At 44.4% G+C, this 27,258-nt stretch overlaps 1 protein-coding gene across 13 annotated transcripts in view; it reads left to right on the plus strand.

Moving 5' to 3' along the window:
- CACNA1B (calcium voltage-gated channel subunit alpha1 B) overlaps positions 1 to 27,258 on the plus strand; it is a 311,813-nt gene that overhangs the window by 176,185 nt on the left and 108,370 nt on the right. For all 13 annotated transcript variants that reach the window (XM_074846045.1, XM_074846033.1, XM_074846035.1 and 10 more), the window contains 6 exons: positions 4,417 to 4,529; positions 7,911 to 8,023; positions 12,078 to 12,209; positions 13,115 to 13,187; positions 17,974 to 18,091; positions 24,826 to 24,893. In XM_074846045.1, coding sequence (XP_074702146.1) covers positions 4,417 to 4,529; positions 7,911 to 8,023; positions 12,078 to 12,209; positions 13,115 to 13,187; positions 17,974 to 18,091; positions 24,826 to 24,893 — 617 coding nt within the window. The remainder of the gene's footprint in view (positions 1 to 4,416; positions 4,530 to 7,910; positions 8,024 to 12,077; positions 12,210 to 13,114; positions 13,188 to 17,973; positions 18,092 to 24,825; positions 24,894 to 27,258) is intronic.

Consider the following 27,258-nt stretch of genomic DNA (forward strand, 5'->3'; position numbering starts at 1 on the left):
ATTTAGCCTAGAAAAGCATCACTGAGATGTAGTAGCAGCAAAGATGCATCTTCAACTGAGGGTAACAAACCAACAAAATCCATAATGTGGGCACACAGTGGAGGTGCAGCGTTAAGAGATTTTCAGTCAGGACTGTGCCTTTTTAAAATACATGCTATAGCTTGAGCAGAAGTTGCACGCCTGATGTGGAAGCAGCTGAATGCATTTGTGTGCCCTGTGCTGTGCAGGAGGCCAGCAGAGATGGTGCTGGTGGTGGTCTCCTCTTCCTCTGGCTAAGCTGTGGAAGAAGGCTGGAACCAGAGCTCTCTGGCTTCCATGGGGTGGGCTTTAGGGACCACAGTGAGAAGATTTTAGGATTGGATCAGTGAGGTTTCACTTAGGGAGCCCTCTCACCAGGCTTCTCTTTTCCTGTGGCTGCCCTTCATGAAGCAGCACTCTCCATTTTTCTCCAGCTAACACTACAGCGATCCTTGCTCCTAAATTTCTATCTGTCTAAAAACAAGATCCAGAATGTCTCCTTTCTGATAAATACAATATTTGAAACCAGAATTTTAGCCGTTATGGCCTGAGAATGTCTTGCCTGTGTGCCGTGCAATGCTGAACCATGTGTTTGGTGCAATTAGCCCTTTTTTGATGCTGATGTGTTTGCCTTTGAAGTAGATAGCCAACTCCCTCCGGATATAAATATGCAACATTTGCAATTGTGAGGAAAAGGCTTTCTGAAGCAAGCATATTTATGTCTGCTGAACAATTCATGTTTGCTTTGTCAAAGAGGAGGAAGTTGTACTTCACTGAGGTTCTCCTCCTGGTTGGTTTAATGTGCAAAGAGGATGAAGAGAGGAAACGAGAGCATCAGGCATGGCACCTGCTCCTAATGACATTGGTCTTGGAGACAGGGCAGAAATGGAATTAATCCATGGGTGATTGACAAAAAAAAAGCTGCTAACTATCTAATTCAAACATATGGGGCAAAAAGACGCTAGCATGGCCTTTGCCAATAGCACAAATTTGAAATTAAATAAGAGTATTTGTATCAAACTTTTTTCCTTAAATCACATTACAAAATGCTTCTGCTTAAGGCAGATTAAATTACATGTGAGGTCTGAATACCAGGAGGTCCAAACAACAAAATTGCATTTTTCAATTATACGGTCAGGGCCACGTCAGAAGAAATTGTGTTTCTGATCTGTCCGCTGGAGAAGCTGATTCATTCCAAGCCAATTCCTTCTGCCCCAGGAGTTCACTATGTCCATATTTTCCTTGCTTCCATCCCTTGTTCTCACAGTACTATGATTTGTAGCATCAGGTAGCTGCTGAAATATAGCTATCAATATAGCTAGAGCCTTTCTTGAACTCTGATCTAGATGGAAGTCATCAGCTGTGAAAGGTCAAGTTGGGTGGTTCTGTCAAGAGCAGCAGGAAGTTGTTTCTTGTATGTTCTGAGTTTCTAATGTTTCCTGTTGGTTTGTTTTGTTTAATCAAATATTCTTTGATTCTGTTTTACTTGGGGCATTTGCTAGCTTTTTTTCTTCTATGATATTGTGGTTTTGCATGTGCATTAGCAGGATGTGTCGATCCGATGATGGAACACTGCACTTGTTAATACCTGGCTTTTGTTCATACTTCTGCTGGGTGGGTGACTGAACATTAATCCTTGTTTCTTTCCTCCTTTTTGTTCCTTTGAAATGATGGTAATTGTCTTGGCAAAGTGTGCTGAGATCTCTTGGTGAAAATGACAGTAAAAAACCCTATATAGCATTTTTTGTTATTCTGTGAAAGAAGATGGGGCATACCTGAAATGTAACTTCAAGACGAGTCTGGTGGATAGATAAGAGGATAAGAATCTCTCTGTCAGAGCGAGATATGAAGCAGGTGGAGGTTGTGCAATGTTTTCTGTAGGTCTGATCTACAATCCCTCCCTATGGTTTCGTCTGCTAACTAAGCAAGGCCACCGGTTTCAAGGCATTGGTTTGATATCAATCCTTGTGATAGGGAGACTTTACATTGAAGTCCTTCCAATAAGCACCGTCAGGCTTGCTGAGCTCTGCTGAGTATGAAACCAAAGATGGGAGTGATAACTCCCCAGCAAGGGAGAGGCTCTTGTCAACACAAACTCTGTTGCAAGCTTTCCCTCTGGGCTACTAATGACTGAAATACAGGTGACAGCAGCAGCACAAATTCTTCCACGCCCAGAGAAGATGCATCTGTTTTATTGGGGGAGTTTTGCCTTCTGTTTCTTACCATTTACAAAGTATATAGGGTGCAGAATGGAAGTTCAGGATATGGTCTGGAAGCTAGTTTAAGCTTCTGATTCGTGGTGCTAGCTATTAATAATTAAGGATCTTACCATTCTTACTACTTCACAATTGTGATCTTTTAATTACATCCAAGGAAATTCAATACCACTAAAGAAAGGTTTTTAAAAAATTGTGTATTTTTATATTATTGGACTTGTCAGCCATCTCATTTTATGCCTGACATTGGTTCACCTGGTCCCTTTCTCGCACCCTCTGCACTCGTATAGTCAGATGGAGTGCCGGTGGAACTGCAGATAACTCTGGGATCCCTTGTGTTGGAAAGAACTGCTCACTCACTGAGCTGTTGTGTCTGATGTCAGAAAGGAGACAAAAGTTGTAGCACGGTGCAGGTGTGAACATGCTTCTCCTAGCAAGTTCCAAGCTCAAAGGGAGATGGAGGTGTGCTGCTCCTTCATGTGACCATGCCTTCCCCTGAGCGCTGAGATCCAGCAGATAGAGCCTACCTCTTGGTAGGAAATAGGCTGAGAAGTCTGCAGACCTCATACGTTATCATCTTATTCCTCAAGTGTGAATGCTTTGCCCTTGATAGTCTCCTTTAACGATATTGCTCCTATTTTCAAGGAGAGTAGGTTCCATGGTATAATTAATACCCTCCTGGTATTTCCTCCCCTATTGCAAATGTTGGCAGAAGTGTCTTTGTAGGCTCCTCACTGAAGTGTTAATAAAACCTTTCTCATCTAGTTAATGCTTCCGGAATTTCAGTTAACTTTATGCCCATGATATTTCATGCCTGTCTTTCACTTAAAATTTAAACCCCTTTTTATTTTTTGATAATAAGTTGTCATTTTTCAAGCAATTTCAAAAGACAAACAACAATGTGAGACAGACCTGGGCCAGCTGCGCTCACTCAATATGAGTGTGCACGGCAGTGGATGGAGTGAAAGCCGTGCGGTTTGACAAGACCCTCGTTCCCCCTCTCTCTTTCCCCACACTGGTTAGCTGAAGCTGCAGCAGGTGTACAAAGCGCTTGGGATTCAGGATTGTCTACCTGAAATTTTCCTTGTTGCAACTTGTATCCGTTGTCCCTTGTCTGTCCGTGTGCACCTTCGAGAAAAGTTTGACACCATTTTGTCTTTATCATTCCTGGAATCATAAAACTGAAATTACAGAAGATGACTTTCCTGTAGCACCTGCGCTGCTACAACACCCAAGAACCTTCCGTACTGCACTAAGCAATGTGATTAATCTCCACCCTTAGAAGTTTGATTCTTTTCCTCATCTTTTCTCTAGAGGGAGAGGTTTGTCTTACACTATTTGGTTTGCTTTGGTAGTGTAGAGGGTTTTTTCCCTTTTCGTGTTTGTTTTTAACATTCCATTGTTGCTGTTGCTTGTCGGCCTCCAGATCTAAACTTGTATGACTTAAAATGCCAAAGGCAGTGTTTTCTGTAGCTTCAAGTCCTAAAAACTTGATCTGGAAATGGAAGTCTCCAGCTATGTTCTTTCTGCCCTTTGTTTCATCATAGGTGATAAATTTTCCCATCAAAAGTTTCACAGCCTATTTGCCTGTGATATGTGAAGCAGAAGGAAACAGAACTTGCTCTTCCATAATTATATGGTTAGAAAGGCATAATAAAAATAAATGTGGCTATGTGCTAACAGTAGACACAACACCTCTGACTATGAGCTCTCAGAGGCAGCAGTTCTGTTGGGTATGGAGGTATTTTTATCATGAGAGGATGTTACAAAAGCTTACACCCCACTCCCAAAAGTGCCTGTCTTGTGTAGGTACAGAAGTCCCAAACACACATTTGCAAAACATTATCTGTGCAATTAAATTAAGACCTTAGAAATAGTAGATGCAGAGCTTTCTTTTGAAATTCCTTTACAAAGATGATGAGATTATTATTTAATGCCCATAACAACCTTCCCACAGTACACATGAAATGTTGCCTTCACAGTTCTTGAAGGCTGAATACAGTTCATGTACATATAGAAATAATTATGTGAAAATGTCCTCAGGGTCTTGTTTATTTTTGCAAAGGGATTTTCTTCTGGCAGGAGGCAGTCTGTGTTGTGAAAAATTGCCATTGTTCCCCACATGAAGAGATCTGCCTACCGAGGTCTTGTGGACTAATTTAATCTCTTTTCCTGTTTCCAGATTTCGCAGAGTTTGTTTTTCTGGGTCTGTTCCTTACTGAGATGTCTTTGAAGATGTATGGACTGGGGCCAAGAAATTACTTCCACTCTTCATTCAACTGCTTTGACTTTGGGGTGAGTAGGCTTCAGCTGTGTGGGTGAAGTCTGTGGCTCTCCTGTTATTCAGTGGGGTTGGGCATTTAAGGGTGAGTATGGGAATCCATGGGAAATGGTGCTGTAAGTGTGTCTTCTGCGGGGAGCAGTCATTGTATAAATTAGCTGCAGTGAAACACATTAAGCTTCCCCTAGTTATCATCCTTTTTGGAGAAATGTGACAGCTGGGGGTTTCATTTCCTCGGCAAGCAACAGGGTGTTCTCAGCATCAGCACCAGTAAATGCTCTGATTACTGAGAGGTTCTCTCTCCCATTTAAATGAGGTGATTGAAAGACAAAAAACCCACACATCTTATTGCTCATCTCCCCTATCATACATTTAATGGCCTTTACCTCAGGATACATAGGCAGCACTTTTCAGACATGAGTGCCCAGAAGTAGAAGTCTAAACGCATGATTAGATGACAGAAAGGCAATAACTCATGTCCTTTTATTGCAGAAGTACAGGCTTTCCCCTTTGTGCTAAAACTACAGCTTTGAAGTGTGAGTAGTGGGGCCAGTTTTGACTTGGTCTAACAAAGAAAGTTGCATATAGAGGTTAATTTATTCATTAAAAGCTATTAGACTGTAATCTGTCCTCACAGAGGTTAACTCTGCTTCTTTTACCTTTAGTGTGGGCTGAGCACTGCATCCCAGAGTGAGAACTAGTCTGTAAAGTTTCTTTAACAAACCAGATAGGAAGCTTATGATACAGTCACGGGCAATAGGAAAACAGTTCAGGTCATCGTGTATGTCACCCAGCCCTTCTCTCCAAGATTTAATCTGCCATTTCTAGTCTTTATCTGCCAAAATGTTGGGAGTGATTCTTCTCCCTCATGAAGCAAAATTCCCTGCTTCAGCTCTGCTTCCAGTAAGTGACTACTCTTAAATCCAAGACTACAGGTAGAACCAACTTCTTTTTTTGGCAGTGTCAGCAGGAAAGCTCAGAGCTAAATAGACTTTGAGATTAGACCACCCAACCCAAGAATCACCTGTATCCAACAGACTGAAGTGGTGCATTGGGCTGCACCAAGTGTGGGACTCTCCTCTCTGGAGTGTCCATCACAGCTGGTGGTGGCTCAGAGCATTGAAAACACTTGTGCCACTCTTTCTGGCTGCATAGCCCAAAGGATAATGCAGTCTCTAACTGTCAGGAAAGGAAACCAGAGCACAAATAACACAGATAACGTAAGATAATGGGATGTCTGCACAGTCAGAGTTGGTGCCTAATCTGAGGGGCAGAGAGGCTCCCCTCGACTGAAGGCAGCCAACCCGTGGAAAGGTTTAACTGTGCTGGCAAGATGTCCTGCAAAGGCTGGAACGAAGAGTGTGCCCACAGAATGCAAGGGGGCTGACACTCAGCTTTCACTAAGTTCAGTGCATGCCCAAAGACCCCAGCTTCTGTAAGCTGAGTCCAAGACATCTGGCAGCCAAACAATATTGTCTAGTTAGGCTTTTAAGGGTATTGTTGCCTTGTTTGCATTGTCCAGTGACAAACACTAGATCGATGTCTTTCACCAGTGGATTAGGTAGGCTCTGAGCTGCAGTCAGCTTACCCCTATGTTGGCTGCCAATTTCCCTGGATCTTTGTATCCAGGATGTGCCTTCCACAACAAGAAGAGCATGTACAGGTGATTTAGGAGCTTGCACTAAGCAAGAGATAAACCTACTGGGTCTCTCTGCTTTGTGCCATGCTATGGTGAGCGCAGCGCTGGCAATAAGCTTTGCCAAGTGTTTCCCAGGAGGTAAAGCTGTTGATCGGTTTCTAATTCTTCCTCCTTTAGAGAATCCATAAGGATCCTACTTCTCACTACGTTTCTTTCTCCTCACCCACCTTCCAACCCCCAGAATTAATTCAGCTACTTCACCCCCACTGGAACATCACACAGATCTGTAGTCAGTTTAGTTTGACAAACCATCAAATGAAACTGTTCAAATGCAAAAAGTAAAACAACAAATCAGAGCAACATCAGTCTTGGGAGAAACAGTCCAGTGGGGTCTCATGTGAAACAAGTTCCCAGGAGGCCACGTTGAGATGCCAGGAAACCTAATTATCAGTGTAACACGTGGAGGGTCTAAGGAAAGGATTTTGCTGATTTGTGAGGGATTCCCAAGAGTGGTAGACTGTGGGAGAGAAGTTTTAGTTCCTTCTTTTTCTGATGGGAGAAATTGGATGAGCAACTGTTGTGTATCTCCCTTTCCCACCACATTTTCTTGAAGCTCAGGGTACGGTATTTCTTGCAGAGCAGCTGCAAACAATGCTGTAGTTTTCAAAAGACATCCAGGTTTCTGTTTATGAAAGGGGTTTCCAGGCTGCTGAATCTCCTAGCAGTGCTCAGGTATTCAGACATGGCCTTGCTGCCCTGACTTCCCATTAACACTCCCTCTCACAACACAAACCAGCTGCTTGCTGGGGTTCGGTGATAATGTGTTTATGGTGTGCTTTGTGCAACTGGGAACCGTGGTCCATGGGAGCTCTGAAATGTTAGTTAATGCAAGTAGTAACAGCAATTAGCAGCAAAATGCCTGTCTTCTCTTATTAACTGTGCAGTAACCTGTGTGGATATAATTGCCCTTTACAATTGTGCTTAACATATTACTATTTTGTCCTTTTTGTAATAAAGGATTTCAGAGAAGATTTCTTTATCACTTGAGGTTAGTTCTCTGACAGCCTTAAAACAAACAAACAGACAAAACAAAACTTAAAAAACCAGCTTGATTTGGGACAATTTTTTCAATAAGCTGAGGCCGAAGGCCTGGCAGATGACTGGATGTGCATGCTGGAGGCTTTACAGGATCTCTTAATAACTATTACCTTAATTGCTCTGCTAAAGACTCTCAGTTGCCAGAATTTTCTGGTAGATCTTGTCCAGAGCTAATGCTTCACTGTTCTGCAGTGCTGTGGGTGAAGACTTTCAGTGCTTCTGATGGGAAGGGGAGGACAGAGCAGCGTCCCCCTGCGTCTCTGCAGGCTGTACAGACCGACTGCATGGGTTGGGAAAATGAGGTGTTGGCATTTGCAGTTGAGCTAGCGTTAAAAAAATAAATAAATGAATTACAGTGTCCTTCAAAAAAGGTTATTTTAAGGTAGTTTGCTTGCTAGAGAAGAAAACGAAAAGTTTCTATCTGTGATCTCCTATGCCTCTGTCCCGTTTCTAGGTATTGCTCTTTTTTAGTCTGGAATGTAGAAAGTTGGAACAAGGTTTTTCAGTGCTGTTGGCTAATTCATGGTTTTGCTGAAGCCTTCATAAGAAAACCATCACAGCCCAAGCTCTGATTCTTGTTCTGGCCTCGGCCTCTCTCGAAGCACCACAAAGAACTAAGCAGAAGTTTTGCCTTATGTGAAATGGACTTTTCTTGCAGGTCATTGTGGGAAGTATATTTGAAGTTATTTGGGCTGCAGTGAAACCAGGTACCTCATTCGGCATCAGCGTATTGAGAGCGCTTCGACTGCTGAGGATTTTCAAAGTAACAAAGTAAGTCCAGCTCCCTTTCTGCTCTCATCAGACTTTTAGCACCATATGAAATCTGTATCACCAGCCCCACAGCAAATAGTAGTGCTTTCCACACCTGGAAAAAGAAAAAAAAAATGAAAAAACAAAAACCAACTCCCCAAAGACCCTGTACTCGCTGGCACAAAGGACTTGTCTGTCCTAGCATCCCAATGTTGGATGGCCCTAATGGGGGGAGGAGCAGAAGACAAGTGCAGATGCAGAACTGCCCTTTCCTTGGCTGGGCAGTCAGGGTATCTGGCAGGTGAAAGTTTAGGGAGTTCCTGAGTCTGTATTCGAATCCACAAGGACTTTTAACAGCCCTTTCCCCAGCCTCACGTACAGGTTTGTCTACCCTTGGGCAGAGGGCATCACAGTGTAGTGATGGGCCGCATGAGAACATCCTTCTTGTCTTTGTTTTTAAGCTTGCTTGAAAGAAAAATCTTGTGAGGTCATCCCTTATTTCTTGTGGTAAGAGAGAAAAGTTTCTTAACTACTTTCTAAGCCCCACCAACTGCCCACTGTCCTTTGCTGCTGATCTGGTGATAGTTCCTGAAGTATTTAGAAACTGGAATACTGAGCTACCCTAGTTATTGCTAAATCTTGGTCCCTGAACCACCGTGTTGACACAGATATGAAGTGTGTTGCTGCTGCCTGTGCTGTGTCTGGTCTGGGAATGTCTGAGATTTTCAGTCATGACCTGTGAAGTTGAATTTTCACTAGAATTGGGTTGCAACAGCTTCTCAGCTGTTTTCATGCTCATGCACTGTGTTAATGTGTGCTGGCATTAGCAAACAGCTACTGTGCAATTTATAAATCCATCTAGTGCAATTTCTGCAGGATTTCAAAATTGTGGTATGGAAATTGATGACATATTTAGGTACTTCTGCTGTTGTTTTCCACTTTTTTTTTTTTTTTTTTACACCATTGCCTCCTCAAATCTCTCCTCTTTCCTTTCCTCTTACTTGTTCCTGGCTTAAAGTAATGAAAGGAAGAATAACACCTCCCTCCAAAAAAAACCCCAGCCACCTCAGATAGATAAAGCACAACTTACTGCATTTGAGCAAAACAGGCATCTGAAGTGACCAGGTACTTTCACAGCTATTCAAATGCACAGGTTTTGTTAGCGCTGTAGGGTTTGCTGATTTGTATCTGCTAATCATTATGCAGATCCAAGATTTGTGTGTGATACTGTGTTGTTCGTTGTACTGTGGCACAAAGGGGTTGGAAACATTAGTTCTGTAAATGTCCAGCAAAATAGGTGGGCACCTGCCCCAGAAATGTCACTACAGTCTACCTTAGCACTAATCTAATTTATGGAGAGAACTCCAGGTTTTTGGCATAGTCATAGCAATTAATTGTCAGCTGTTAATTTTATTCTGATTGCGTGTTGTGCTTCTTCAAAATTTTGGACATTTTTGCTGGTTAAAATGATCTTTTTGTGAGTTTTGATTATTCAGGATTTTAGCCAACATAACAAAGGGATGAAGCCTGAGATTTAACTTAACAAAACATATCACTGAGCAAGGCGAGTGCTCTCCCCCTTCTCAGGACAGCAAGTGAAATTCTCACCCCGTTGATGCTGAAGCTCCCTTGACCTAACTATGTGCATTTTTCACCTGACATGACAGAAGTGCGTTCATTGCGTTACCAGAAGCTAGGTCCCCCCAGCTCACCCGGGGGGATCTCAGCTGTGCTGGGCCACGTTAGCCCAGTGCCTGAGCTGCACAGCTCAGTCCCAACATAACTCCCGGAGAGTGACCAAAGCGATGGCACCGGGTGCAGATTGCTGCCCACCCACTCTCATTACAGTCATTACTGTGAAAACGTCCTGACTCTCAGTAGTTTTCTTTTTCCATTTTTCCATCTCTTTCATAGCAATTTTTCTGTGAAGCTCCCTGCCCTGTTTTTTTTTGGTTTTTTTTTTTTTTTTTTGCTTCTGTGTTTAACAGAAGCCAGTTGCAGTCCCCCTGCTTTGAATAATTGATGGTATTAGACCTTTTGATTCATATGTCCCAGCTCGGTGTGACTGCAGACAGCAGAGCGATGCAATAGTTAAAAAGTTAAATTACAGCCAGTCTGAAAGGTTGCAGGATGCACTATGAGGGGATGCAGCCTAAGAGGGGCTAAAATTCAGTGAGGAGGACAAGGAGAAAACAGCTTCACATGTTTTCCTGTCATGATGGAACTGAATGGGGACTGGCATCTGTAGAAATGCAACTCATTATATCCTGGCACTCTGTAGTCAGGCAGGGTTTGGTGCTGAGCTATTCCAGGACAAGACAGAGCCTCCACAAGTATTTGTGTCTGGTTGTGTTAACTGCGAGGTGTGAACCCCTTGCTTGTGGCAGATTTTGCCTGAAGCCATTGTGTCAAGCAGGGGAGAGCTGTTTGATCAGCAAACCCTTCCTCCTCCTCCAAGGAGAGCAGCTCAGACCCTTTTGCTTAGGGGCTAACCCTGAATAGGTTTGCATGCAACTTTTTCAATTGAAGATATTCTCCTGAGAGACCAAAGTTTCTCCTGAAACCTCTGTCACTGTATTATGGACATAACTTTTCTTGGAATGGGTGCAATTGGGAGTGCAAGATCCTGCTTCTCCTGGGATGAATGTGCCTACATCATCCTCAGCACGGAGAAAAGTGGGTTGGTTCAGTCCCTGCAGCTACACCCCGGGGGAAGGAAGAGGAAAACAAAGACAAAGAGAAGAGAAAGGATGGTGTTTCTGCTCTTCTGACTCAAGCTCTGAGCTTCTCTCCCCATCAGCAGATCAGACAAATCCATGGGCTTCCTTCTGCTGGATACCCACAGCTGCACTGCAGGAGGGAGCTCAGTGCCTGGGTCTGTCCCCAGAACTGCAGCTGGAGGACACACAGGGCAGGGTGGTAGAGCATGCTGCTGCGGAGAGTGACCTCTGGATGGCAGCTCCCAGTGCCGGCTGGTGGAAACAAGAGAACTCGATGGAGAAAAAGAGAGAAAAATTTCCCCCATGATCTCAGACTGAAAACTTTTAAGAGAGGACATGTGAAATGGCTCTAAAATCGCTCATTTCTTCCTGCGTGCTCCAGCCTCCTTGTTCCAAATGCCTGTCTGTCCAAAAGGAGATTGTCAAAGAGCTCCTCTACTTAATAGCTCTTTCTGCATTTTCTGTTTCATTAGCTTTCCTAATATAAATGCTCCCTGCCTGTTTTCAGCAGGGCAATAAAGCCAGGAAAGAGAGCTGTTTCTGAGCACCCTCTCCGTCATGCCTGCCTGTGAGTGTGCCAGGAGCCATCTTGGGGGACGGGGGACATAAAAGCAAACTAACTTCAGTATCTGGCCAGATGCACCTTAGATGTGTCAGTCAGGATCCGGGCTGAGCCATTCCCCCTTTCTGTGTTGGGGTTAATGTCCCAGATTAGTTTTCTTCCTCCAAGGTGGTTGCTCAGTCCTGGATGCTTAAACCATGTGGCTGAATTACCCCACACTGTAGACATCGCTGTGCATGAATGTGTGTGTCAAATGTCTACAGAAATGTCTAAACATGTGGGAGTTTCATTCCACTTGTGGATACTGGCGTTCGATAAGTTGGAAGGACACACCTCAAAGACGCTCTGGTGGAAATGATCTGTCTATTCCTGATTTGTGTCTTTTGAAGGGAGGGGTTGACTGTCCCCACATTCAGGCTCACCTTGATGATATTGATACATCATTGGTTTTGACACCCCTGCTGACTGCCGTGCCGGATGAGAAGATGCAGAAAGGTCGAAATCTATACCAGGAAAGGGGTTACTGAGAAACTAAACCAAACACTTTCACTGCAGAGACTGCGCTGCATGGGTACACGTGCACCGAGGTGACCATCTCTGCCCTTGTGATGCTACAAGAGATTTTGCCACTCAGAGAGCTGTATTTTCCAATCATAGAGGGGAATTTAAAGAATCTGATATTCCTTGCCATTCTTTTCCTTTTTTATAATAAGAAAATAGATCATATTAGTTTCTCACCAAAGGCTCTTCTCCCACTCACGTTATCTTTTGGCTGCTCTGATCTCCAACGCAGGTACTGGAATTCCCTGAGGAATCTGGTGGTCTCCTTGCTGAACTCTATGAAGTCCATCATCAGTTTACTCTTCCTGCTGTTCCTGTTCATTGTGGTGTTTGCTTTGCTGGGGATGCAGCTCTTTGGAGGACAGTAAGTCTAATTAATCATTGTCCTGTCAGGGGTAATCTGAAAGCAATCACCTGGAATGCATAAGGGAGGGAGGGGCTGCAGGGCTTGAAAGATTCCCATATTGGGTGCAGATGTCAGCCTGTCTGAGCTGCTGGGAAGTGGTCTCTGTTTTATAGGAAAATAGCTCCTGTTCTGGTGTTTTACCTGGAGCTGAATTCTTTCTGGTTACTCTAATTTGAATCTCTGGTGTTAGTCCATGGTCCCCATGTACACCCAGACCTCTGAAATTAGGGCTGGGGGAGACAGCAGTCTCTTGACTGTTAGGGGAAAGGCAAATTCTTTCCCTGACAGCCAGGGTGACAGACAGTGTATTTATTTACTTGGAATATTTTTCTGCTGGAAAACATAGTTTTGTTGAATCTGATTTTTCTCATTAGAAATGCCAGTTGTGATGTATTTTGCAGCAAGAAATATCACAGTATTACCATTTAAACTCCAGCATAAATTTTGAAATGAAATAACATGATTTATTTTTTTCCAATCAATCGCTATTTTATCTTTGAAATATTAAAATGAAATGATCTAGTAAGAGAGCAATTTCACTTTTGACTTTTACACTTGATGGCAGAAACTTCTTGGAATGGTTTGTTCTGCAAAATCATTTGAGATTTTGATTGTTCATTTTAATTGTGGGTGAAAATGAATTTTGGGCATCAGAATTTTCTCCAGGAATAAAATTGAGTTTCTGCTAATAGTTCTGTTAAGCATCTTCTCCGAGACGTTGTGTTCCCCGCTGTGGTTGCCTGGGGTGTTATTACCAGGTGGAACAAATGTTGCTCTCTGACTCCGGTTACAAGGTATTACGAGACTGCATGAGAGTTGTTTGTCCCTTATTGCTCTTGTTTTTATTTCTTACTTCTCTCTAGATTTAATTTCCAGGATGAAACACCAACCACTAATTTCGATACCTTCCCTGCCGCCATCCTCACAGTATTCCAGGTAAAGTCATACCTTGTCCCAGGTGAGCATCAGAAAATAAATTCCTGGGCGTCTCTTCCTGCTTATGGGGGGCAAAGAGATCCCCCAAAACTCGTGGAACTTAGGAAAGGGGAAGTCTTTCCTTCTCATGTGTTTTGCCTTACTTGACCAATCCATGCATCATTAAAAAGCAATGCTATGGAATTAAGGAAAACTAGAACAAAAGATTTTTTTGCTAAGAAAAAATTATTGACAGAATAAGCATTTCTGTGCTGAGCTTAAAGTCTGTGTGTGTCCAGGCTCTTTTCTTCTGAGGTCCCTGCCCGGGGCTTCACACTCCAACAGCAGCACTTGCGTGTGCCCCACTGCATGAATCGTCCTGCCCGCACGCGATCCCAGACAGTGAGTGGTTGACCTGTTTCACTTTCTCCTGTGGTTGCCATAATTTAATGAGGAGAGAGGTCTGAGCTACCTTCAGGCAGTAAGGAAATAATGTAGCATTTTGCAGGGTAATAGCTCCAGATAAGATAATGCTGGATAAGAATTACAAGGCACAGAGAGAGGCATCTGCCTTGGGCAGGTTTGGTGTGATGGCAGGAAGAAGTCACAGTTCTGGCAGATGCAGTCTTCAGATTTAAGAGCCTAATTTTGCAGCTGTTCTCTGCATGCCTTTTTAAAACCAGTTATTTCAGGTGTTTCAGTAGAGAGCTGGGGATGCTACACCCTGCTCCATGTGCAGGTAATGCTCACAGGTCTGTGGAAGACTGCCCGGCATTTATAGTGTTGTCCTACACAAATTGTTGATGTGGGCTCAAGGTGAGACTTGACCCTGGGTTCAAACTTACGTAGATCTTGGGAAGGCTTGGCTTATGTATTTCAGTGTCATGCCCCAAAAATGTGGGGGGCAGGGGGGAAGGGTTGACTGACAATTTTTGGATTAAAACAGAAAAAGAGTCTAAAAGAAAATGTGTCCTGTGGCCTCTGCATAAGCAGCTTCATATGGGCATTGCTTCTCTCCAGATGTGAAGCAGGTTCGGCAGTACTTACCTCGCAGGATATTGCAAATCATGGTAGATTAATATTTGCATAGTATTTTAATACTCATCAAAGAAAGGTCTTAAAGAAATGTAAAGGTATTGCCACAGAGCAGGAACTGAACCCAATTCGGGCTCCGGATATGAGCATCTGGAAATTTTGATGTTATTTTGCTTTGGGACTATAGCTGTCTCTCAAGAATGGTTAGCTGAAATGTTTCCTTTCTATTCCTGAGATAAATACCCCTGTAACGTAGTGACTGTGGGATGAAGGAAAAAACTGTTTGTTTTATGACATTTGTCTAGAACATCAGAGCTACAAATTAAAACCAGCAAAAAACATCAGCACTGAATTAACTCAGTGTAGCCTCACAGAGGCATTTTGATAACCTCTGCTCCCAGTCCATCCCCCCTCCTCCCCTGAATTGCAAACACCCTGTCAATGTTTCTTCAATATAGGCTTTGCATTCTCTTCTAACCTCATCTTCCATAAACTCAGGCAAGCCAGCAGGCTTGTTTGGTTGCTGCTCTAATAAGCAGAGTGTCATCATTCAGTGAACGCATTTGGTGTGTTGAACAAATATAATAAAGCCAGATACACCCTGTCCATCTCTAACCCCTTTGGAGAGTCTTTGTTTAAGAAGCAGGCTTAAAACAAAGTCTTCTGCAGCCTGCCTTAGCCCATTTTATTTCAGCAGACCTGGCTGGGTCACGTTCCTCTGTCACGCGACTCCCAGGACATATTTTGTCTGCCTGGCAGTGGGCTGAACTCAGCGTTGGGTGCAGCTGAGCCCCACTCTCCCTAAATTCCCTTTGAAGAGCATCATGTGGTTTTTTCCAGCTCCTGGCTCCCAAGAAATTCTTTGTGAGCTGAATTCCAAGCTGTGTATATAAAAAATACAAACTCAAACTATATATATATATATTCATATCTATCAATATACATATGAAAAATAACTAGTTGCATCTCCCTATTCCAGCAATCACTGAGCTGGAAGCACGTACAACATCCATAAGCACGGAGAGTCTATAAAGCAGAAAGACCTGTGTTAACTACACATGTTCTGCTCCCTGAGAGCTGCTAGGTAAATAATTACATGCTGCTGGCTGCTGAGAGCAGAGCACTGGTGACCGCTGGAGGAGATGAGGAGTCACGGTGGCAGGATGGGACCGAACCTCAGCTCTGCTGATGGGTGCACTGCTGAGGCTGGGGAAGCAGAGCTGGCTTCGTTTGATGTCCGAGTGCCCTGGGTGACCTGCCTGAGAGATGTGACACTGAGCTGACGTGATTTTGCATTTACTCAGGCTCTTCTTCAGGAAAGCATCTCATTTTCAGGATGGTGCTTTAAAATGGTGCAGTACTGTTCCTCCATGGCTGAGTGTCTCTCACTGTTAATGTGCTCATTAGTCCATTAAGATTTCACAACAGCTCTTGACAGCTGTTTTTATTCCATCACCTGATGGTTCCTCAGCCAAGACTAAGTATTAAATGCTGAGATGCACTCAACAAAATGTTCATCTGGGGCAAACAAAAGCAGTTTTGGACCCAGGGAAAAACCAAATGTTTGGTTTTTACCTTACTCCAAAGTCCTCATTGCTTGTGCCCCTCCCTCTGCAATGCTGTCCTTTTCTCTTCTAGCAAGAAGTTCTTATAGCATCCATAAACAGAGACTTTATAGAGCAGAAAGACTTTTATTTACTGCATGTTCTCTGCTCCTTGAGGACTACTACCTAATTGCTTAAGTAATTCCTCCAGCTGATGGGTGACAGTGCAAACAGTGGGAAGGACACCAGGTCAAAGTGTCTGTCCTCTTGCCAGGGCCTCTGAGAACATCCTCAGCTCTGCCCAGGCAGACTGGTTAATTTAGACTATTCAACTCTCTGCAAAAGTTCCATAAACCTTTTTTTTCCTTCTTTAAGTTTTTGTTCCACTCTCAAAATATTCCAGTTGGATTTTTGACCACAGACCCCAACCTGCTGGACTTGTTCATGTGCAGCCTGTAATTTGTGATATGTGCGACTCCTGGTCTTCTGCAGCACATGGAAGTGTTCCCTTTCCACGAATGTTTGTGTGAACAGAAATCACTTTATGGTTATTCCCAGAAAGCAGGAACAGTTGTGAATTCATGGAAATTATGTGAATGCAAGTTTGTGAACAGTGTTTTGCATAATTGAGTGCCAGAGTTGAAAGCTCAGTGCCCTGGTTCATATTCTCTGGTGTAAATCCAGAGTAACTGCAATGGAGTGGGTTAGTCTTGGGCTCTGAATTCTGGTCTCTGAATTATTTGAGACCAGATTCTCCATTTAGGAAACAAGTTTGTGTATGCACTGTATGTCCTTGTGCCTATACAACTTGCTCTTAGCATATTGCTGTCATCAGCACCAACCCCACAGCAAGAAATTTCCTCTCAGCAGCTGACGACTAGTCTGGAATTTGCAATTGTTTTGAGCATACTGTATGCACATGGGACTTGATTACTACAACACACATCATGCTTTGGGCTTTTTTTTTTGTTGTTTTTTTTTTTTTTTTTTTTTCCTACTAAACACAAAGACAACTCCCTATTTAGGAATTTGAGCTTCATATCCCAGTGGACATGTTTTAGTGTACTAAAAGTAACTATCATTTGACTCTGCCATGGCAGGCAGGTGAAGCGCTGCTCTGCCCAAAATGTTGCTGTGTTACAGTCATTGGTGAAGAACAGGAACGGCAGGCAATTCAGACTGGGGCAAAACTAGCATCTAGCATGACAAGGCTGTTTGAGGCTTAGGTGTTTTCACTTATTCTGATAAGTTTTTCTATTATTCATGTGTTTGCTAATTAGCTTCAGGTCAGTATCCAGAGCTGCAGCCAGGACAGCTCTGCAGAGCCAGGCTGCGGTTGTGCTCGCCTCTGTACAAGGACACAGGAGAAACAGAGTCCCCTTCAAGCTACCCTTATCTGTCCTCATATGCATTTGGTTATTGCTTCTGTTTAGGGTTTTTTTTGTGGTTTGTGGCCATCTGGGTGGCTGAGGGTCTTTGTGGCCTTGGCAAGCAGGAAACCTGGAGAAGAACCCGCTGTGGTGCAGCCCCCTGGCAAACCTTGCAGTGGTGGTGCTGCCCAGTGCCTGGCACTTGGAGTAGTGTTCATGCGTGCACCAGCTGCAGTAAAGCTGTCTGCAGCCCTGAGGAATAGCGGAAGGGGGTTGCAAGAGTTTCTCCTCCTGTTAGGCAGTCACTCAGTGCGTACAGTGGGTGTGGGTTGTGGGGGAGCTGAGCAAACCCTCTCTGTACAAAGTAAATGAAAGGAGTTGATGCTGGCAGAGGTCCCCCTCGGGGCACTGGGCTTAGGGGTTAGAGTTTTCTTAGGTCTGTGGGAAATGCCACACATGGAGCTGTTGAAACTTCGTGTTTCTACATGACTTAAAAATGGAGAGAGGGTTGAAATTGTGCTGTGGGCGAAGTGTTGAAACGTGCCTTTTACTGCTTCTGCCTGCACGAGAGCCTACAGTCAGAGGTAGGGGGCAGGAATGCGGCAATGGGCCTCCCTCACCAGCGGTCCTCACTCCTCCTCAGCCCATGACAGAGGAGAAAGCTGCATCCAGCCCAGGGTGAGACCGTCCAGGGGGTTGATACCCAATACCCAATGTGCCACATTAGTGGGCTAATCAGTTTTCCCCCCCAAGACCAGTCCTGGATAGCATCAAGCTGCCTAGCTCGCCCAGACCTTACCTACTTTATCTTTCCTCTGAATCACCGTTTCTTCTTCTCTCTCGAATGTCGCTGTGCAGATCCTGACGGGGGAAGACTGGAACGCGGTGATGTACCACGGCATAGAGTCGCAGGGTGGCGTCCGCTCAGGGATGTTCTCCTCCATTTACTTCATTGTCCTGACATTGTTTGGTAACTGTATCCTTACATGTTGCCTTGTGTTAGTGGCACAGTGCTGGGGCACTAGAAGTATCTAGTTTTATTTAAATTCTCACACTCTCACTTACACTTTTTAAAACCAAATCATTGCTGTAACTTTGCTCCTTACAGCACCCAGGGTAACAGGTGTAAGTTGTCCATGTTGGTGTCACTTTTCTGATGGCAATGTAAGCATAGTCTTAATTAATTTTAATTTTCATGTTTTCCCTTAAGAATGTCCTATTATGAGTTAGTTTATGTTGTGGGAAGAATGACTGAAGTCAAATCAGAGCAGGACCTCTGTACCTTGAATATCTTCACAGATAGTTTGTACTAGATCAGGGGAAGGAAGAGTTGAAACTGGTTTGGTGTGTAGGTCAGGATCCAATCTCTTGGTGCCTTTGTCTACATGGCAGCTTAACCAGCTATGCTATTCCAAATGCCTGAAATTTTCTTGTCTCCACATAATGCTAAACACTTAAATCCAGATCTTGGGTTTCAGGCTCTGGGAGTATTCAGTCACATTCCAAGACCTGACACATGAAGTGTATGAAGATGTTTTGTTCTGCTTAGTCATGAAAATCTCTTTAAGTGCAACAGGACACTGGGAGCTTGCGTCCCCCCAAAATGCCCAGGGGGTCTGCTGGGGAGCCAGCAGCACTCTGACATGTGTTATCTCCCCAGAGAGGTTTAAGAAGGCAAGACCATAACAGTCACACGGAGGTGGGATTTGGAAAGGGAGGCTGTATTTTCTACAGAAATGAGCAAAGAGATTCTCTGATCTAACAGCTGGGTATGATTAGGAGAGCCAGCAGAGCACAGTAGTTGATATGGCTCTGTCCCTGCCTCATGATGGGGGCTGCTGATGCTGCGTAGCATTGCTCACATTAACTAGGTACAAAGTTGGTGCGAGATGTTTGCTGGCTGCAGTGACAAGCTGTGTGGAGTCAAACAGAGCATCCTTAAAAATGGAAACTTAGAAACTGTTGCGTATATGAGGCAGCCCGGTTGGTTTGCTTGTTTTGTAAAATAGGGATAATAATGCTGAGCATTGCCACTCTGCTTGAGAGCTCTCCAGGGGGTTTCCCAGCAGTGTGAACCTTCTTGCTAGTTATGGTCCCACCATTTGTCTTTTCCTAGGAGTCCTGTTTGGGCTGGCAGCATCAGCTGGGTACCTAGGAGAAAGGGAAAGGTACATGGTGGGGAAATACTTGTGGTAAAGACGTAGAGTTATTACAGACATAGACTGCTTCAGCTGACGGTCAAGATGACAAGAGATGACATGTCAGTGCCCATGGCCTGCATGGCAGGGCTCTGACACTTTGCTTTGCCTGAAATCTCCCCATTAGCATGAGGAACCGAGACAGGGAACAGTGGAGCAGACAGTTTTTGAGCTGTGCTTGTCACACAAGTGTGTCTCTGTGGGATTTATCCCATTAATGTGCACTGTCAGAGCCAGAGCAGCCGTGATGCCCAGGCTGGCTCAGATACTATGTCAGACATCCGCCTCGTGGCGGGCGACATGCCTCCTTCCAGAAACACAAGGCTTTGGAAAACTGGGTCAGTGGAGAGCTGGGAGGGAGGGAGATCTCTAAATCCTCAGGGCTTGGCATTTGAAAATGAGATTAAGCTATAATCAGGCTTGACAGCAGAACTAAGAGAGAGACTTTTAACCTTAGAGCAGCTAAGATCCAGCATTTTTGAGGAACAGGATATAAATTCCCTCCTTGCACCTTTAATTCAGAGGGGGCTTCTCCCTTGTCTTTTAGTTTTCATTAAAAGGGAAAGAGCAGGGAGGGTTCAAGAGGAGGGAATAAGTACCTGGATCACCTATTGCCACTGCTGTGAATTTGGTATTTGCCTCTGCTTGCCCTGGCAGAAACCTTACCCACGTTCTCCCCAAACATCATCCTGGCAGAGAGCAGCTGTCTTGCTTTCCCTTCCGCTGTCCTGCTGCTGAGGAGATCCAGGAGATGACTTTCCTGGCTGCTTCCCTGGGGCCATCTTCAGTACCTCTCCCATCCCCTTTGCCGGCAGTTGCATGCTGGTGGCACAACTCTGGTGCAGCCAGAGCACTCCTCGGGGCACTACCTGTGCATTCAGCATGGAGGATATGTCAGGTGTGATTCTTTAATTCTTCAGGAGCCCTGCAGATGGGGATGAGTTTGCTGCAGGTGCGTTTCTATGAGCACAAAGTACAGAGACCTGGCTGAGAAAGAGTAGCAACACTCAGAAACCCTTTTGTAGTGTCCTAGAAGACTTCTTTCACCAGCTTCTAGTGATCAGAGTTATAAACCTGAAGCAAATTATTAATTTCTATGGAGATTTACATCCCTGTTGGAGAATTAGAGGCGCAGATTGTCTCGGTAGAAACTTAGTCTGAGAGCATCAGTTGCTTTCACAGAGAGCTTGTAAGAGCCTTCCTGCATCACACGTAGACCTGTTCGCCTTTAAACACCATGGGCGGGAGGAGAAAACTGAGGTTGGAGTGGGTGGTGGAGGATGAGGGGTTAAATCTTTTCCTTGTCTGTTTACCGTGGGAATTGCAGCAGTAAGCCCGCTAATGCTTGTGCTGATATTTCAAACAGTATTTCAGTAAGGTCAGTGCTACTCCTGCTTTTCACGAACTACAGTTTTGATGCTGAGAGCAAGCAGCAGGCAGTCATTTATCTCTGAGGGAAAGCTGAACTGTATGACTTACCAGGGACTTAAGTTATCATTAACTGTCAAAACATAACCAGGAACGTCTGAAAATAAAGTTTAGTCTGCCAGAAAAGAACAGTCCTGCATTTTTGCAGGAAATAAAATAGTCATTAATGTCAATGATACTGCAGTCCCCCAGCAGTGTTAAGGACAGGCGAGTATACAGGGTGAGGTACATTTTGAGCCTCAGGTTCACCTTCCCAAGGAGAGGCCCACAGCCCAGCAAACACCAGGAGGATGCCCTATAGAGAGCAGTCCAAGTTGTTGATTAGCTTAATTATAGGTTAGATTAAAGTGAACTGTCTTTTCTGCTCTAACTTGAGACTTCACAAAGGTCTCCCCCCTCTTCTTTATAGAACTCCCTCCAAAGAGCTTAAAAAGTGTACTCTTTTTATACAGTGGATCTTTTTCATTTGTCAAGTGTGGATTTGCCACCAGCCCTTCCCACACAGACATTCACTGCAACTGAATTTCTTAAGTGGGACTTTTTGTATTTATTTTCTTATATCACTACCATGGAAATCAGCCTAAGCCCTTCTGGATGCCAACCAGCTAAAGGCACTTTGGTTCCTCTGCTGGGGGGGGCGTTATTTTCAGTTTTTGAACACTGGCATTTGGTGAGTCCATTTTTAAGAGTTTAGGAAGATTGGATCAAATCTTGTTAGAGAATTGGCATTGGTGATTTTGAGTCATCTTGCAAAACCTACTCTTTTTGAACACGAGGGACTCCTTTCCTCTCCCAGAGCTGCTCGGGGCATTGTGATTGCTCTTTTTCATGAAGAAGTAAGGCAGGTGGGTGCTGGCTTTCCCTGTTTCTCACTGCAGCTCAGTTGTTTGTTTGAATCCGTTTACTTTTTCAAGGGACCATTGCAAGGAAAAGATCCAGAAACTTTGGATTTTGTAAGTCACAAGTCTTCACGTTACGCTCCCAGTTCCAGAGAGTCTGTGTGGAGCCAGACTTCCATGTCTGAATTGGTTTATTGCAAGTAGTATGATTAGAGTAACAGCAGGATTTGGCCCATTTTCTAGGAAATTACACCATGCCTGTATTTATTGTTATCCAGTTAATTGATAAATTGATGCATCTGTTGAGGAAAGAAAAAAAAACCAAAACAAAAAACCATGAAAAACTTCAGAGGACCCTGAAATGAAAAGCAAGAAATGCCTAGAGTATGCTGCCCTTCCCCTTGCCCTTAGCTGCCATGCAGGAGAGCCATACTCAGCCCCAGCCACTGGCTCAGCTGGCCAGCGAGGCCCATGGGTCTGCCCAAGTTACACAGCCTGGACCAGAGGTTGGAGTTTGGGTGATATTTGGGAATCCCTGAGCTCTGCAGAAAGGGCTGAGGGACCTTTCTTGGGGCAGAAACACCCAAGTCTGCAAGATTGTGTCTGCTTGGAGATGGATCAAAACAGCCTGATCTGTTAAAAGAAAATTAATTATATTTCCAGTGGTTGATTATGTTACACGAGACATTTTCAGCATGTGTGTGTAGGAGGCAGGGGTAGGAAGACAGTTTTATTACCGAGACATTTATTCCCCAAGCAGGAGCTTGGAAGTGTTTCCAATGTGTTGGAAGCACCCCAGAGAAGAAACCCAAATGGCTGTGGGCAGCGGTGCCTCAGCCCCCCCTGCCTGCACCCCCAGCCCCCCTGCCTGCACCCCCAGCCTGCAAGGGACAGCCTCCTCTTGCCAACCCTCAGTTAAAAGCAAATGGGAAAATTAGTATCTTTGCAAATGAAAAGTTGATTGAGCTCTGACTTCAGCGTGGGAGGGAGGTGATAATTTCAGCATCGTCTTTCCCTTTTTCTTGTTCTTTATCTGCTGGGCTCACTGGGATTGAAGTGCTCCCACCCTGTGCTCCTCGCTATCCTGCTGGAGCGGAGGAAGGAGCAATTGATGGGCATCACATTTCAAACCTCAGTCTGTCCCAGGGGAATCATCTTCATGTGATAAAACCCTCCATCCCGTGTCACAAAACACAGAGAAAACCTGATGGATGACATGGCCTTTGCCTGGAGAAACTCCAGGCTCTGTGTCCCATCCCCTGCAGGGTTTGGCAGTCAGGATGCAGATGCATCCTGAGAGATTAAATACAGCTCCTGCTTTCTACTGTCACAAGCAGAGGCTCCAATTTTGATAGGCATTCAGGCTCTGGAGACACTCATCTCAATGGGAATTAGAGATGTGAATGTCTGGTCCTGAAGTCTTGGTTGAATTATGTTTGGTAAAAGCTCTTGAGAGGGAAAGCAAAGTCTCTGAGCTGGTTGTCTGGGCGGACTTTGGTGCCTGTCTGCCCTGGAGAGTCTCCTGATGCCACGCCAGCATGGGGCAATGGCTCCACAGCGGGCAGTGCCCGCAGGCAGCGTGCTGCCCCAAGGCTGCTGGAGCACGAGCATTTCTGGACACGCTCCTGTTCAGCAGAGATGACTGCAGCCGATGAATCAGCCTTGCATGGCTCCTGGTTCCTCTCTTTATAGAGAAACCTCAGATGCCTCCTCCAGGCATCCTTCTGAGAAATGAAAAGCAATCAGAGGGGCACTGAGGCCAAGGTTTCCCAAAATCTCGTTGCAGGTTTGTCAGCACCCTAATTGCTCACACCTCGCCTCTCCTCCTCTCGCTGCCCTCGTCCCTCAGCCCTGCCTTCACCACGGCATTGCTTTGGGCGTTGCTTCCAACTCACAGACCAAAACAGGGGACACATTAACCCAACAGAAAATAACTGGATTAGTTGCCTAAAACTGCTGCTGTCATTTCACTCTGACCTGCATCTGGTCCCAGCCTCGGGTTTGGCTCTGCTGAGGACAGCGCAGTACAAACACAGTAGCAGCGCATTGCTGTTAAAGTCATTGTGACTCTCCAGAGGATAAATACTCATGAGATCAACTCCGTTCTCATGTACATTCATATTTAGAGGAGCAATCATAGCTTTACACAGCTGCAGAGTGAGTTACTCTCCTGTCACCAGGTAATGTGCAAGCGCAAAATGCCTTTTCTTCTTGGAGAATAGTTTAGACTTGGTTTTGCTTTGCTTGCTCTTCTTTCATATGCAAAGGTGTCTGATTTACAATTGTTCTGGGGCTGTTTTGTAGACACATAGCTGGATTACCAACAGTAAAATATATGAAGGGACAAGTAATAGCTGAAATCATTAAGTGGAAAAATGAAAATAAAATATGAATAAATAATTATAGGGAAATGGTATGTCTTAGTGATATAATGCAGTGCTCTGCAGAGAGACCCAGGCTAGCGTAGGCACTGGCAGTTGTTTAGCTGGTCTACATGCAATTTGGCCTGGACTAACGGCCCGTTTCCCAGCAGAGCTCATTAGCTTAGGCTGGGTGTCCTGCTAACAGGCTCTTCTATAGCTGTGCTCTGCGTGATGCTGCAGCATTCAGGATGGAGGATGTCCATGGTGGTCTAATTGTCACATCGACTTCAGTGTGATAAGTCATGATAGTTTCCTCCCACCAGTATGTAATGCAGCAGTGACCTAAGCTTAACTTTTTCATGGTTCCCAATGCCTTTATATAGCTATATGTATATATTATGCAAATGTTGGCTTTAAAATTACCAATTTCAAGGAGCTCTTGCAGTTGTCCTTTTAAACAGGAGGGAAAAATGAAGGTGAAATCCTCTGTGTGTGTGTGTGTGTGTGTGTGTGTGTGTATGGACAGCGTAGGTGTGGATTTTCTGGAATGAAAAAACAGGGGCTGTTGTGTCTCTAGGACCACCATGTGGTCCCATACTGATTGCACCTACAGCCCTGTAAATCCCATCTGCTCAGCACGTTTGTGGATCTTCACCAGGGACATGTGCTGGGGAAGGGACAAATGGGTGTCCAGTACCTGCTGCAGAGCTGGCTCCCAGCAGAAGTGGGTGAGTTAGAAATGAAGACAAAGCAATGGTGCAATGGGTCAATCCATAATATACTGATGATTGCCAGTGGGGAAAGAGGGGTAGTGGCAGCAGAAGGGAAACAGTTTGCTGCATCTGCTGTGTGAAGGCTTTTTCCTTAGCTGCTCCCCTAAAGATACGCTCCTGAATGTCTTCTTGGCTATCGCTGTTGACAATCTAGCAAATGCCCAAGAGCTGACCAAGGTATGTACAAGATTTCTGTTTCTTCAAACTTAGAGCACAGCTGCTGGATCTAAAGCACATGTTACTGACCCTTCCAGACACCCTGAGATTTCCTCTAGAGCCTGTTCATGCGGTATCTCTGTTTACCAGTTTGCATTGCAGAGAGGGACCTGGAGGTTTATTCTTGTTCAGATTTGTTTCATTTCAGGCTTGTTTCAATGAACTATTTCATGTTCCTTGGTTTTGTTTTATCACAGAGTGGGTAGTGGGCATTGCTCATCTCATAGCTGCATGGAGGTGCACAGGCATTCGTAGCATTTGCTGTTTTCAAGAGCAGAGGCGAAGCAATTAATGGGTTTTGGCTGACTTGGAGCTGAGACATGGGGAAACGCAGGTGGTGTATTGCTGCTTTTGCTGTGTCACACGAATGTTTCATACCTTGCTGAGTTTTGGGATGATTCAAAGAATTAACGTTCTCCAATCAGCTCCCTGGAAAACAACTAGCAGAGGCTATTGTGAATTCTCTGTGAAGATGTTATAATCTTCCTGCCTTTCACCAGGTGCAAGAGAAATCTGAGGCACCAGCCCAAGTGCAGGCAAAAAGCCAGGTACTGGCAAGAGATGGAAATGACACCTATGTAACTTCCCTGGATGCACAGATTTATATTGGAGCATTCCCTATGGAGAAAATCTTGCAGCCTCAGTATTGCGCAGGAAGGTTTGCAAGTGCCGCAGTTTGTATTTGCCTAATTACATACTTCAGATTTCTCATTGTAGCATACTCAGTTGTATTTGTGAGGCAGCATTAGATTTCTTTTGCACGTTTCTAGTTTGTTCTCACCAAGTGGATAAGAACATGTACACCCCGTTGCTGTGCTGCTGCCATTGCCGTGTCACTGACCTGCTAGTGGCAAAGGAAGCACCGTATCCACTTTAGCAGTTGTATTTTACAAGCTTTAACTCATATACTCCCTATAGAGCAAGAGGATCACTAACCATGTGCTTCTGCAGCGGTGAGCAAAGATGTTTTCTCTTTTAGGAGTTGTAGAAAGGTGCAGTAGCTCATGGATACATGATGCAACTCCACAGTTCAGGGACACAGAGATTTCTAGGAGTTTCCTACCCCACTCCAGCTGCTGAAGACCAAAACAGCCAACCGTTCTGAGCTAAAATCCACGTGTCTGTTGCAGCTGAGCTTGTCTTTACCAGCTCTCCTTTTCTGCTGTGGAGCTGCGTGGCCAGCTTCAGCTTCCAGCTTTGACTGATAGCTGATACCCAGTGCAGACCGTCCGAGAAGGCTGGTGGCTCTCAGGTGCATAATAAATGTTCCTATGTCTCTGAGACCATGTTCGTTCTGTATCCCTCCTCTCTTATAATGCAGCTCGAGGCTGTGTTTAATGGCTCTCAGTGTTTTTTTCTGGAGAAGTTTTTCCCATATAGCAGCTTGGCTGTTTCTGTTCTTTCTAAAGCCCCCAGAAATCTCCAGCCTGGAGGCATGCATCCTCCCAGCCTGTTCAGGAGATTTACAGGCATTCCTTGCATGTGCTAAGAGAGAGGATCAGGCCCAGCACAATTCTTGGATAATGAAGCTCATCCTACTTCTTAATCCTTTTAGTGCTTTCTTGTGAATATTTCAGCAGCTGACTGGGACAGTTAGAAACCTGACTTTGTTGATGTTTATAAAGTATAATTAAATATTGATGGATTTGGCAGCATTGCCAAATCATAAAGCTTCTCGAGAAACTGTTTTTTCTTTAATTTTATTTATGATCCCAAAAAACCACTAGGGCTTTCAAAAGAAGAGAAAAAAAAGATAAAAGTAATTCAATTATATAGCATACCTGGAGAATGAGGGATTTATTGCTAAGTAAATATGATCATGCAAAACCAAAATTGGCCCGGAGATATAATTAAGTTACTCAGGAGTAAGTTGATCTCAGGAGACTTTCTTGACATTTATGCTGTAAAACTAATCGAGATCAGTGCTGCATACAATGTGGGAAAACCATAAGCAGTTTGCAGCTGCCTCTGTTTTGGAAAGACAGAAAGCTTTCCAGCTAACCTCAGGACTGAAACATTTCAACCAACGTTTCCACTTCTGGATGTTAATTTGGACTTCTTTTATCACGGCATTTCAACATTTCTCAGTAGCCTTAGCTGGGCTTTGTGACCTGTAACAGAAGTTATCAGAATTGTAACTATATTTAACTCAAGCTTGATCATCCGATGTCTCTTAAAAACTCACCAGTAGTTTAGAATGACTCATTTTTTGGGAAAAATAAAAGAATCACCTTCTTTGCTTTGAATATATTAAGAATCTGTTCTCCAGCCTCCACCTCTCCCTCTCCAGGTCTCTCTCCTCTTCTTCCTGTTCTGGCTCTCCTTT

The sequence above is a fragment of the Strix aluco genome, chromosome 20 (assembly GCF_031877795.1).
Source record: "Strix aluco isolate bStrAlu1 chromosome 20, bStrAlu1.hap1, whole genome shotgun sequence".
In the NCBI taxonomy this organism is placed as follows: domain Eukaryota; kingdom Metazoa; phylum Chordata; class Aves; order Strigiformes; family Strigidae; genus Strix; species Strix aluco.